The sequence below is a fragment of the Clarias gariepinus genome, chromosome 8, assembly GCF_024256425.1.
Source record: "Clarias gariepinus isolate MV-2021 ecotype Netherlands chromosome 8, CGAR_prim_01v2, whole genome shotgun sequence".
NCBI classification, from domain to species: Eukaryota; Metazoa; Chordata; class Actinopteri; order Siluriformes; family Clariidae; genus Clarias; species Clarias gariepinus.
In genome coordinates, this window is record NC_071107.1 from 36,881,121 (window position 1) to 36,895,974 (window position 14,854).

The 14,854-nt window shown below is 41.8% G+C and overlaps 1 protein-coding gene across 1 annotated transcript in view; it reads left to right on the forward strand.

Annotated features, from left to right (window-relative positions):
• The window catches only part of pdss2 (prenyl (decaprenyl) diphosphate synthase, subunit 2), a 31,066-nt gene extending 16,458 nt beyond the window's left edge, over nt 1-14,608 (forward strand). The window contains exons 5-9 of the mRNA XM_053502902.1: nt 8,443-8,511; nt 10,627-10,788; nt 11,303-11,431; nt 11,680-11,715; nt 14,023-14,608. Coding sequence (XP_053358877.1) covers nt 8,443-8,511; nt 10,627-10,788; nt 11,303-11,431; nt 11,680-11,715; nt 14,023-14,178 — 552 coding nt within the window. The 3' untranslated portion in view covers nt 14,179-14,608. The remainder of the gene's footprint in view (nt 1-8,442; nt 8,512-10,626; nt 10,789-11,302; nt 11,432-11,679; nt 11,716-14,022) is intronic.
• The last annotated feature ends 246 nt before the right edge of the window (nt 14,609-14,854 follow it).

Sequence of the window (14,854 nt, forward strand, 5' to 3'; positions counted from 1 at the left end):
TAGGGACGGGTATCATTTAAATTGTGATTATAAAAGTATCACGATTTTGTAAATATCCCAAAGGGATATTACAATTTTCCCTGATTTTGTAAATATATATTTCTAATATATATTATTAAAAAACTATAATAAACTAAACTAAATAAACTATTTTTAAAAAGTTTAATGAGTAATTAAATGTAGCCTGTTCCTTATAACATTAGTTTTTTTTTTTTCACTTAAAGACTAAGCGCAGAGTTTAAACACTACAAACTAACTTCAAATACAAGAGTTTAACTTTTACCTGAACAGCGCGTATCTCTGTCCTCCGCAATAATTATTCACTCCGACCCCACGCGATGTGTAAATAGTTCAGGATGCGCCACCTGTAGGATATTAAAGGAACAGCGGCACTTCACCGCCTAAAACATGTCAAAAGTCGCAAAATTTGAGTTAACATTTAGTGCGCGGGCTGTGATTTTCGACTTATTAGCGCTGGCGGTGTTTTGAGACTAAATTAACACAGAATCTGAGGCTGATCGATCAAACTGAAAACCAGGCAATTCTGGTCACTGACCGATCGACTGCTCCACCTCTATTATAAATATAAAATTATTTTTTAGTTTTTATTTTGTCCACACAAAAATCATCACAATTCATAACTAAACTGATTTCCCCACATCCCTAGTAACCATGGTAACAGAAGTCCTTTTTTGTTGAAACAAACATTTTCTCACTGCTGCAATCTCACTAACTGTGACTCACATCCATGGAGATTCAGTTCGCGTGTTGCTGAGTCGCATAGAATTTTTTTTGCAGTAAATCGACGGTTTTAAAGAAAATGATGTTCAGGAACAGCCGCGATGCTTTTACACTGTCTGTAACACAGCCGTCACTGCTGTGTGTTAGCTCAGTTACACGCGTCAGTAGCTAGCTTACGCACGACCTCATTGTTTCCATGTTGCCTAGCAACAGGTGTTCACACACTTTTCTTATGACACAGAAAATATGCCACTCTTCATCACTTTTTTCTCACATTCATAAGAGTGTGTCCTCATCTGCTGTGCCCCAGCAGCATATGTCTAATTCATCGCTCATTAAACTCTTCCATTAACACACAAACACACACACTCTCACACACACTCTCTCACTCTCACACACACTCTCTCACTCACACACACACACACATACACACACACACAAGATGCTGTTTAAAGGTTGCCATGTCAGTTTTTTTCATAACTGGGTATAAACTCTGTACCTGTCAGTCACACTAAAAGAGGTGAGGTGTGGCCTCTGGTCCTGTCACTCAGTGAAGGAGGTGTGGCCTCTGGTCCTGTCACTCAGTGAAGGAGGTGTGGCCTCTGGTCCTGTCACTCAGTGAAGGAGGTGTGGCCTCTGGTCCTGTCACTCAGTGAAGGAGGTGTGGCCTCTAGTCCTGTCACTCAGTGAAGGAGGTGTGGCCTCTGGTCCTGTCACTCAGTGAAGGAGGTGTGGCCTCTGGTCCTGTCACTCAGTGAAGGAGGTGTGGCCTCTGGTCCTGTCACTCAGTGAAGGAGGTGTGGCCTCTTGTCCTGTCACTCAGTGAAGGAGGTGTGGCCTCTGGTCCTGTCACTCAGTGAAGGAGGTGTGGCCTCTTGTCCTGTCACTCAGTGAAGGAGGTGTGGCCTCTGGTCCTGTCACTCAGTGAAGGAGGTGTGGCCTCTGGTCCTGTCACTCAGTGAAGGAGGTGTGGCCTCTGGTCCTGTCACTCAGTGAAGGAGGTGTGGCCTCTGGTCCTGTCACTCAGTGAAGGAGGTGTGGCCTCTGTACCCATTAATCACACTGAAGGAGGCGTGGCCTCTCTACCTGTCACACACTAGAGGTGTGGCATCTGTACCTGTCAGTCGCACTGAAGGAGGTGAGGCGTGGCTTCTGGTCCTGTCACTTACAGTGAAGGAGGCGTGGCCTCTGTACCCATCAATCACACTAAAGGAGGTGTGGCATCTGTACCTGTCACTCACAGTGAAGGAGGTGTGGCATCAGGCAGTAGCTCAGTGGTTACGGCATTAGACCATGGTTCAGAAGCTCCCAGGTTTAAACCCCACAACCACCAGGGCAGCCACTATGGGGCCTTGAGCAAGGCCCTTCTCAGATGTATTATGAAAAAAAAAAAAAAAAGGAAGTTGCTCTGGATAAGAGCGTCTGTCAAATGCCTGGATGTAGATGTCACAGTAAAAGAGGCTTGGCATCTGTACCTGTTAGTCACAGAGAAGGGGGCGTTGTTTTATTGCTGTCAAACTACCTGTTCACCTACTTCACATACTTCTGTCTCACACACACACAGATACACACACACCAGTGGTCAGGAGGGTCGACGCTGACAGGATCTGTCTACAAGTGGATCTGCGGCAAATGTGCAGATGAAAATAAATCCTTTTCCATCTCATTTACTTTAGCCATAACTGGACACACACACACACACACACACACACACACACACACACACAGTAGACACACACAGATAAATGAGAAGAGGCAGTCTGAGGTCACTGCTGTCTCGTCCTCAGAGGGGAGCCTGTCAGACTTTGTATAGAAATCAAACTTTGTGTGTGTGTGTGTGTGTGTGTGTGTGTGTGTGTGTGTGTGTAAGAGAGAGCGAGAGAGGTCAGTGAAGGTTATCTGCAATCCACAATTCCTATATCACTAACCAGATCATTAGTGTTTATTGCTGGGATAAACAACACTTAGTGCTGTGTGTGTGTGTGTGTGTGTGTGTGTGTGTGTGTGTCACTGATTTAATCAACAAATCAATACCACACACAGGGAATGTTAAGCTAGTAAGTCAGACATCCTCAGCATGACACTGCGTGTGTGTGTGTGTTCTGGAAAAATCTCTCTCGTACTTTGGAAAAAATAAAAATACTACTTTCATTTATTTTATTTATTTTTATTGGAAGTAACGTTTGCGGATGTGTCCATGCAGTCCAGAAGAGACCACGTATATCTAAAAAAAAAAAACCTCTAAAGCTGTAAAGGATAAAGGACATGTGATTTAGTTTAAGGTTTAATTAGAGGTGTTGTACACGGCGCCCCCTGGTGGTACAGGAGGGAAACCCAGTCTAAGGAAAGTTCAGTGGTTTCCTGTTCTGTGATCTTTAGGCGTATCACTCAAAAATCATCGCACATCACCATGGAAACATGTTCTGGGGAATCGTCTGTTTTAAAGAGTAATATTTATATCTAGAATGTCAGAACATGTCTGTTTAAATTCTTAATCACCTTTAGTGAAGATTGTTTGTATAGTTTTAACTTTTGTATTTTTCCAAAGCGCAGTAGTGAAGTGGAACCCGCCTTCAATTTCATACTAACTATACACACACACACACTCTCAAAGATATGTACGAGTGTGAGTAAAGATCACACCTGCGGTGGCGGTCTGTGAGCCAATCTGTTGTGAGGTCGTCCATCATCTGTCCAAAGACCAGTGGACAGATGATTGACAGGAGATCGAGCCAATGAGTGTTGGCTAGACATATAAACTGAAGACTTTCACTGCAGTTAAAGTCAGGACCCTGTGGTGTCCAGTTTATGTGTGAAAGTGATTGCTTACGCTCCCAGAAGCACTCTCTCACACTCGGAGTCCTATATATGGTCGTTCCATCAGGGAGGAAGAAACCCTCCATAGATGTGATGACCTGGTGATTCAGTACATTCAGGTGGTCAGCAGACTTCATTTTATTGCCCCATAACGTTACTGAGTCTAGACCTGAGTAACTGATCAACCCCAGATCATAACACTGTCTCCAGAGGCTTGTACAGTGGACACTATGCATGATGGGAGCATCACTACACACGCTTCTCTTCTTACTCTGATCATCTATTCCATGGCTCTTTAAGAAGTGAGGAGCTCCTAACAGCATCAGGTAGATTTAAAAAAAAAAATCATCGCATATGAAACACATTAATCGATGCAGTGATTATCTAATCTCAGGCTCTTAAGTATTTGAGTTGTCTAAAGGAACTTTCACACCAGGTACCACTGCTTCGTATCGTGCCTAAGAACAATCACCGCTTTCTACACCGTCCCGCGGGTGTTACACAGAGTTCACACCACTCAAGTGTCCCCGAATTTGGGGTCAAGTGGACTTGGTTCTGTTCACTGGACACCAAATATCAATTCTCCAGACAACAAACTCCAACGTTCTCAAGACAGAAAAACAACAACATTCTCCACACAAACACCAGTGTTCTCCAGACAACAAATACTAAAGTTCTGAAGAGGAAAAACACCTGCCTTTTTCAGGCAACAAACACCAGCATTCTCCAGGCAAGGAACATCAAAGTCCTTCAGACAACAGACTCCAGCATTCTTCAGCCAACAGACACCAAACACTGTTGTCTGGAGAATGATGAACTCCAAAGTCCTCTAGACAACAAACAGTAGCATCTATCAGACAAAAAACACCAACGTTCTCCAGACAACAAAACACCATCGTTCTACTATATCGCTTATCTTATGTACAGGGTTGCAGGGAACCTTTGAGGTGTGAGGCCACTGTGCTAACCACTACGCCACCATGCTGCCTTACCCCAATGTTCTCCAGACCAAAAACACCAACGTTCTCTGGTCATTAAAGACATCGATGTTCTCTGAACATCAGACACCAGCTCTCTTTTCAAACACTGACATTCTCTGTGCATTAGACCTGAAGACTCGGCAGCCAACAGAAACTTTCCCCACCTCGCCGCGGCACTCTTCATTAGCAACCGTATATAACACCGGCGTCGCAGTGTTTCCATTCCATCATAACGTTCAGCAGAACTGACACGGAAAGCGGATCAGTGCGAACGTTAGAGAACATTCTAGAAACTTTCCAACCGACACACACACACACACACACACACACACACAGCTCTGACACATGAACGCAACTCTTGGGTTTGTTGGTGCCCGTTTGATCGGCGTGCTCATGGATATAAAGCGTGCTTGCTTTTCCTTGCGCAAATGAGGCTTAGCGCTTTTAGCATCTGCAGCAACATTACAGTTAGCGCCAGGCCATTAGCGGCACAAATCAGTGAAGCTAGCGACGCAGCTGAGTGCTTTTTTCATCCGCTGAGTGATCTGTGATGTGTACTATGTGGCCTTGAGTGGATTCCTGGCTTGGTGTGTGTGTACGTGTGTGTGTTTGTGTGTGTGTGTGAGTGGGATCCTGGCTCGGCACTAGCATAAACGGTAAAGTGATCCGGACGAGGTCGTCTCCTCTTTCCTCCCTCGCAGACCTGTCGGCGAAACGCGACACCGGCTGGATTTGGGAATGAGACGAGGCCGAGGGAGGAGGGCTTATCTGATACTTTCCGAAAAAAGCCCCCCTTCACGTTGCACACACACACACACATTAGCTTCTCCCCTGTACTGAGCGTTCGAGGCAGCACATCTGGTAACACTGTAGGAGCATTGTCCTTTTCGAGCTCTGGGTGAAGGAGTCGGATTGCCTCAATATTTCCTCAAGGATCCGGTTACCTAAAGGGCACAGACGGAGAAGGAGATGAAAGTTAGAGAGTTAGGAAAAGTAAAGGGAAAAAAGTAAGGAGAGCCAAAGTAACAGAGCCGTGTAACTAAATATCGAAATATGAAAAGAAAAAAAAAACGACAAGTGTCTGGACTTAATGATTGTCCGCAGACGTCGTCTTTTACAGAAGCGGCAGGAAAGGCTGATAAAAAGGCTGAGTAAAGGAGAGCACGAGACGGAGGAATGGAGAGAAATGGATCCCAGGGTTAATTCGGTGAAAGGACAACGTGGGGTGGATTTCAAAAGCACCCCCTGGAGTCCTGGGGTAGTTTTGTACTAGTGTGTGTTTTTAATCTGTTCTTCACACATCCGGGATTAATAAACATCAGAAGTGCAACGTTCTCCACCAGGAGTTCTGAAGTGCTCCATCAGATCCTCAGATTCTCCATCAGAGCACTGAGAATCTCTAAAGACACACCAAACCTTGAGACACACAATAACGATCTCCACCAATTCCTCCTCCTCCAAAAGCCTAATGATCTCCATGAACACCAACATTCCTCAACAGACACACCAACAATCTCCAGCATTTTCCTACAGATGAACTCTGACCGCCGTGTTGACGCCATCGTTTTCCGTTCACCAACGGACAGACGTCAACGTTCTTCTTCCCCCTCCACCAAATACTTTTCTTCTCCAGCAAACACACACTCGTGTTTCCATGAAAACATTGCTCCAATACATGCATTTTCCAACACACACCTTCAACAAGTTCACACAGAAGTTCTTTCACAAACACACCGTGGAATATAAGGAAAAAGGGAACACGTTATGGATCCGATGCTATTCCATCACAGGCATTCACTGACAAACAGGTGCAGTTTAGGGTCACCAGTTTATGTAAAGGCATAGAAGGAAACTGGAAAACCCAGAGGAAACCCACTCGGACAAGGCTTGGACAAGTGAAAATCCAGGAGGTAACCTGAGCTTCGGATCAAATTGGAGATGCTGGAGGTGCTGCACCATCATGCTGCCCTTACACACACACGGGGCCAAAAAAATAAAAAAATAAACAAGGGTGGTCATGGCAACATATTCTGACACTTCCTAAATATCTGGCATCCAGTGTTTTCCTGCATGCTGTTCAGTCAGCTCCCAATGTTCTGCAGCAGGTTCTTGAAAAGACACCTAGTGTTCCTAAGTAACTACAAGCAGATGGGTTCCTCAGCAAACGTACACCTACATTAGTTTTCAGCAACAAAACACCAAGGATCTTCTCAAGCAGCATATGCCAATGTTTCCCTGCAAATGAATGTTCTCCATCCTAAACCACCAATCCTTCATTTCCTCCAGCTTTCTCCCCAAAACAAACACCAAATTTTTCTAGATAAAAAAAAGTTTTCCAGACAAAAAAAGCAACCAAAGTTCTCCAGACTAAAATAAAAACAGTGTTCTGCAGACAAAAAAAAACACCAATGTTTTCATAAAAACACAGACATTGTTCAGATAAAAAAAAACAACTATTTCCTACGCAAAATAAGCATTCTCCAAAGAAAACACACAAAACACAGACACAACAACTTTCTACAGGCAAAAAGACATCAGCATTCAAACAAAATGTTCTCCGGACCAAAAATGGCATCATAATCCATGCCAAAAAAAATCAGCAATTTCCTCCTAATTTATGCTCTCTGTTATGGGCCACCAGTTGTACATGAATTTCAACACCAATGTTCTTTAGATGTTCACACGTCATCTATGTCTGGACAGCACCTTCCACAGGAGCCAAGCAATAAGTAACGAAACATTTTTCAAGGGTTCCTGTTTTGTCGAGTCTGTGGTAGTCAGGATGAGAAGGTCAGCAATCCAGGAGCGCCTCGGTGAATAGCCAGTGGTCGACAGGGTTCGGATGCAATTCAGGCATAGAGCACGTCTCTCTAGCTGGCTGCTGCTGTACAGAGACCTTGGGTCAGCCCCTTTACTTCCTTTGAAGATCTCACATTTGGCTTGGGAACATCTGGAGTCTGTGGGTGGTGTTTGGGTTAGTCTGCCCTTTTCAACCTGTTGCTCCTCTTGGTTCACAGGAAAAGGAAATAAAGGAAGGAAAAGCGAGACACTTTGAACATGAACGTATTTAGCAGGTAAATGTAATTAAACACAAATGGGAGGTTTGAACTCCGTACCTCTGGAAGAGTTTGAGAACGGTATAACGGTCGTGGTACGAGGTTGGATGTTTGTGGCCAGGTAGATCTTAAAGAATTACTATCTCTTCTTGAGAGAGAGAGAGAGCGGGAGTCTGTAATTCCGTTCGGCAGATAAAAGTTTGAAAAGATTGAGAAGAACTGAAGTGAATCTCAGACAAATTCACCTGAAACGCAACTAACGCTGGATTTAATTTTTTTTCTCCACAAAACACAAGATCACGTAACCGTGAGAGACGTTCAGTCAGTTCTGGTGGTGTGAAATGTAATATCGGCACACGCCTAATTCCGAGGTAAGATATTGGATTCCGGGTTCGGAATGGGATTTGTAACGTGAGAGTTCTCCGACTCGGCGTCTTTCCCTTGGTGAACTTGGTGAAATGTCGCAAATTTCATTTGGAGCCCTACAACACTTGTACACGTTTACCTCTTCGATTTCTTTCTCGCTTTCTGTTGTTTTTCGACTTTTTCTGAGCTCTGTGTGTGTTTCTGTGTGTGTGTGTGTATGTGTGTGTGTGTGTGTGTGTGTGTGTGTGTGTGTGTGTGTGTGTGTGTGTGGATGTGTCCAGATGTCCGAAGCCTTATTAATCCCTGAATTGTTTGGACTCCTGACTGGCCATCTGTGTAATAAGTGTGATAGAGTCACTTCATTTCCCCCGGCAGTTTCGGAAGCTCCTCAGACAATTGCGGAGAAGAAGGCCAGGACGCCGGGGTGATGCGCGCCATGCTGAGTGTTTCAGGGGTTTTGAGCTGTGCTCTGTGTGTTTCAGGTGGTGGAGCTGATTTCCAGTGCCATTGGAGACTTGGTGCAGGGAGTCTATTATGAAAACGCTGCAGAGGTAAGACCCAGTCAAACTAGGACTTGTGGTGAATGAAGGCATAAAACTGATTGACATTTACAGACTTCTAACGCAGAACGGTGATGAGACTCTTAGCTTCTGTAAAACATTTGAACGGTGCGAACGTTTTAAAGACGGCCGTACATCAGTAAATGACGACCTCAACTGAGGTGGCTCGGAGCCGACTGCAGTCGTTCCCGTGAACATTCAGCAAGTGGAACGCCAAAAATACAAAATAGCCACATCCCCTGTATAGTCCTGACATCACTCCATTAAAGGTGTTCCTGGGGCGCCGGCGTTTCAGATGTAAATCAGAAGGACAGTCCGTTCACGGCTCCGGCGAACTGAGGAAACTTTCTACTTTAATGGTGTCCAAGCTCTAGTGAAACACTGGGATGAGTGCATTAGTGTATCAGGGGATTATATAGAGAAATAAAGAGAGTTTTTACTCTCAGTTCTGTGTTCTGTTATTCTGTACAATTCCAGTTTGATTTATAATCCCAGTTTGACTTATAACGCCCAGGTATATTAATGAATTTATTTATCTTTTACAGATGTTTATATTATGCAATATATTGTGTGTATCTCAGAAACTAATAATGTTTCTCTTATAATTATAATGCAATAGTAGACAGTAAGAGTCTAATACAGTTTAACAAACACCAAAATGGGATAAATACATCTTGTAAATGTAAATAAATATGTGCAAAATATGTTTTTAATTAGAAGTGCAAATAATTCAGAAATTAATATTTAATTTAGTTTTTACTTTAGTAAACTAGTATTTAAAAATAAAACAAACATCATTATTATTATTATTTAATATACATTGTTATTTAAATTTAGCACAATAATCCATCTAAGAAATTCTAAGATTTATAAGAATATAATATTTATATTTAATAATATTTATAAGATTATAATATTCCTACTTGGAGAATGCATCAGAATTATTATTATTATTATTATTGTTATAATATAATAATTATTAATCATACTAAATAGTTTTATTATTATTATTAATAATAATAATAATAATATAATGTATAATAGTATTATAATTATATAATGGTATTAAAATAGTAATAATACAAAGAAATGTTTTATGATTATTGTTTTTTCACACAGTAATTTTCCTTTCCTTTATGAATTAGTTGAGATGGAATGAGAGAGAGAGAGAGAGCGAGCGCTAGTGGGGTCGTGTTTCTTTTCACCCCTTTTAGCTGAGAAGATTCCGAGCAGGAGCACGACTCGCTTTCCTCCTCAAATCCGGCTCGGGTTACACACACACTCCTCCTGCGGTGTTTAGTGTTTATTCCCCGCGTTTCAGCCCGAGAAGGGAACAGGTATTAAAACCAGACTACTCGACCCAGAACTTCTCTCTCTCTCTCTCTCTCTCTCTCTCTCTCTCTCTCTCTGTGTTTTGGCTGAGGAAAGAGAATCTCTCTCAGGTTTCTTCATCTTTTCTGGATACATTTCTTTTTTCCCTTGACTTTGAAGCTGTGGATCAGTGAGCGGATCCTCAGATCATACATCACACTCTCATAAAGCACCCGTTACTCCGGAGATCTGTACGCTTCAAAAATAAACCTTTAACGAGATCCTGACACTCACTGTAAATAACAACACATTTATAGAGGATTTAATTTGAGATGCTCGAGCAGAGACAGAAATCACTGAGAACATCAAAGTGAACGATTTACATCAATGGGATTCAACAAAAACAAAAAAATTTAATTTAATGCATAATTTATTCTTTTCTCAAGTTAACAACTTCACTTTTAATTAAATAATTATTATATTTAGTTTTAAATTGTGCCATTTTAAATATATATATATATATATATATATATATATATATATATATATATATATATAAATTTAATAAATGTATTAATATTATTAAATTTAATTATGAGTTATGCAGTTATAATAATAATTAAAAAAGAAAAAATACCTGTTTATTCATGTAACACTAAACATAAAAACATTAAAATATCAAATAGTGCACAAGGTGTGTTTAAAATAAAAAAAATATATATATATATATATATATATATATATACTTAAAACCGATTTTCTTTGACATTTCTGAATCATTCCGGTTGTTTTAAGGAAGGAAAGCCGTCGGTGTCGAGGTGGGAGGACCAGGCCTTCCTCTCCCATGGTGCATTGCTAGCTAAGAGCTGCCAGGCGGCGATGGAGCTGGCGAGACACGATGCCGAGGCTCAGACTCTCGCTTACGAGTACGGAAAGCACCTGGCTCTCGCGCACAAGGTGAGGAACCGCAGCAGGTTACGCAATGCGAACACACACTCAGGAAGCAGGAGTGTGTGTGGTGTCTCTCCAGCAAACCTGCTTGTGGCACAAAAGACTTCATTTCAAATAATAAGTAAAATAAATTCTAATAAACACTCATGAAGGAAACTCAGAAGTTTCTAAACTGAATTTATCTTCTCATGAGCAGATGAGATGAAATATGATGTTATATGAAGATAATAAATGACTTGAAATTAAATTAAATGTTTCAGATGAATTAGAAATTCATTAAAAGTGTAGCAGCAATAAAGAGCACGTCTTGACAAAGAAGATTTTGAATTAATAGTCTTTTTTTAAATGCACGAAACCCTTATTAATTTGGTAAATTATATAATTATTTATATTTTTAAAAAATTGTCTCTGATTACATCATGATTGACATCACCGTCTCCATGGTAACCCAACATAGGGCTAGAACAGTGAACATGCAGTTTTTTACATGTTTCTGTGTGTGTGTGTGTGTGTGTTGTAGCTGAATTCGGACCTCCAGCCGTTCATGAGGCGTAGTTCTGAGCCGGTGGTCTTCTGTCTGGATTCGGCTCCTGCGGTGTTCCACCGTCTGATCGTGGGACAGGAGGTCTGGACGCAGCAGTTACAGCAGGTACGCCACGCCATGCCGCGGTCCTGCTCTCCGATTGGTCAGGAGAGTCACAATTAACATTCAGTGCCATTGCGGGTTTATATTCACACAACATCGCTCCAGATAACGAGTAATATTTTGCAAAGAGAGTTTTATTTAACATTTGGGGAAGGAGTCTCCAGTTCCAGTAACGGTCTGCTAAGGCTGAAGTAACAGAGGAGTTGTTGAATAGTTTGTTTGACTCACGTTGTCTCTGTCGCTCCTTACAGGCCCAGAGCGCGAGCACGCAGGCGGATTACTCCAAGGTGAGTGTGTCGAGTGTGTCGATTCAGGTCGAGTGCAAAAGTTTACACACCCTCAAAAGGGATGAGATAAAAATGAATCAAAAGATAGCTAAATGTGAATGACGCAAAGAGATGGGAATAAAAGAGGCTTTCAGAAATAATGACATGAATGACTTCAAACATTCAAAAAAAGGTGAATAAACTGTCAGATGATCTTTTGCTTTTTTAAAATAAAAGTAAAATTGTTTTTTTTAGCATATAATTATGAATCAGACACAGGAGATTTTGACTGATGCTGTTAGATTTAATCCTTTTTTATAAAGTCATAAAATAAACATGTTAAACAAAATGACAAACTTGTAGGTTTTATATTTCAAGTCCAACACGAACAAATTAATTGAATGTTTATAATCATTAGTGATACGATGTGTTTTTTACCTTATTTTTTTATTTGGTTAGTTTTTTATTCGGCATCAGTCAGTACACACGCCAGTCATGTTTACAAATGTCTGGTACATTTGTACGCTTTTATGAGATTTTAAAATTAAAAATCTATTTCCAGCAAAGAAAGAAAAAACATCAGGATTGTACGCTCTTCATCGTACGACACCTCATCACTTTTCTTTTCACTCCGAAAGCTAGGGGGTACAAATTTTTGCATTTGTCTGGAGAAAGATGAGATATTGAGGGGAAAATCTTTATATTTATCGCTAAGCTTTGTATTTAATATTCACAGCTGTAATAAGAGCTTAATCATGAATTAAAGAATAAAAGGTAATCACAGAGTTTGTCCTAATAACGTTAATGTGGTGTTTAACAAATCCATAATTAATTCTGCGTTCGTTTTGGGTCTGTTACTAATCTCGCTGTTAATAGTTTAACATTAATTAAGTGATATGATAATCACTAACACTGGTGTAATTACACAGCTAATGAGAAAAATGACTCGGGTTCAAGCGTCTGGAATGTTTTAATGTCTCAAAAATGCAGTGTGTGTGTGTGTGTGTGTGTGTGTGTGTGTGTTAGGGTATCAGAGGTGTCTGCTCTCTGTAACTGATAGTTTAGAAATTTGGTTTCCAAAGTCAGGGGGAGAAAAGAGAGAGAGAGAGAGATGGAGGGATGAGAGAGAGAGAGAGAGAGCTCAGGTCGCCGTGGAAACGAGATACGGGAGGATCAACTTATTTGTAGAGGAGACAGAAAGACGTTGTGACAGCGACAGCATGGGTGGGTCTCCTTCAGCATGTGCACACACACACTCTAAACCTTGCACATCCCACTTCACCTTGTTCTCTCCATCCATGCTGTCAGTGTGAGTGTTCTGATTCTCTTTCTCTCTCTCACACACGCACACACACACACACACTGAGGCAGGCTTAGATTAAGAGCCCTGTGAAAACTGTGAGACAGAGAGAGAAAGTAAATGAGAGTGAAGGAGTGATGGAGAGATGGATGGATTTCTAAGTTTTTCACTTTTTTTTTTTTTTTACTTATCAGCTATAAGCGCTCTTCTGCAAATCACATTTCCAAATTGCCTTCAGCGAACCCACAGCACATTATAAGTGTGTGTGTGTGTGTGTGTGTGTGAGAGAGTTTGTGTAATGCTCCTAAAATGAGAAGTAGACACAATGACCAGGACAGACAGACAGACAGACAGACGGGCCAGATGCGAAGAGCAGACAGACATAAAAAGAGAGCGAGAAAGAGATCAGACAGAAAACTCACAAGTACGCCAGACAGACAAGACTAAGATGATCCAGAAGATAAAAATAAATAGACGGACAAGGCCTGACATGAGACAACAAGACAGGTCTAGACTAAAGTAACCAGATCTGATCGGACAGACAGACCAAACCAGACGAGACTGAGACGGACCAAACTGTCCAGACAAGATTAACAACCCATGGCAGACTAAAAGGACAGATCAGACAGAGAGAAACCAGGCAGACAGAGAAGGAATAAAAAGCCCAGACAGGACAAAATGGGACCAGACGAGATCAGACAGACCAGACAGTACAGAGACAAATAGACAAGACAGTCATAAAAGAGACAGACTGGAGAGACAAGGAAAACGCAGATACAGCAAAGAGACCAGACAGACAAGACAGTCAAGAACCAGACTTGACCAGACAGACAAGAAAAAAAACAGACAGATATAAAGTTAAAGACGGACGAACAAGATTAACAAGAGATTACCAAACTAGATCAGACGGATCAGACAGTTAAGAGTTTCTGAGCGGCTGCTGGGTTTCATTTCAACCAATCAGATTCCACATTTGGTCAGGTGTGTGTGTGTGTGTGTGTAACACCATGTCACTGCCCTCTCTCCAGCTGTGGACCGGGATCAGATCCGGGGGCGGAGTCAAACAGGCTGTTGATCTCTGCACTCAGCACGGGACGACGGCGCTGGAAGCCATCCGGCGTTTCCCTCCATCCGAGGCTCGCTCCGCTCTCGAGAACATCGCCGGCGCCGTCACCAGGTTCTGATCGAACCACGTCAGGTCCGGAGTCTGAGCTCCGCCTTCATCACCTCAGTTCAGATCTGAACATCTGGAGTCGACAGAGTTGGGACTTTTCTCTCTTTTCGTCGACTCCGTCTGTGACGTGGCCGAGGGGAGGAGCGGATCTACGGAAGCACCGCCGGTCGATGTCATGCAGATCGTACTCGTATTTCTAAAGGTGCTGAGGGTCGCCGTAGCAACAGTGACATCACCGAGAACATTGATTGCGTGTTTTTATTGCTTTTTTTTTTTTTTTTTTTTTAAATGTTTTGTTTTGTTTGTTCCTGGCGGGAATTTGCTAGCACGCCGAAGACGCTGAGAGATTGTTTCCATCAGGTTGACGAAACTCTTCTCACACACTGTTTGTATCATGTTACTTTGGTTGCCATGGCAATAAAATGTGATCCCGCCCCCAAGTGATGCTCCAGTTCTTGCTTCCTGAGGAGTTGCAGTATAGTTATATATATATGTGTGTGTGTGTGTGTGTGTGCGTGCGTCTCCCACGGTAGCCTCAGTACAAAACGTCTAAATTTAGAAGTTATTAAAAGTTGTATTTAGATTCTTTTTTAAAATAATTAATTTTATTAGGTTTTATCTGAAGTTTAGAGTCCGTATTGAAACAAATTATACCACAAGGCCAAAGAGAAACACGCAAAAGACAT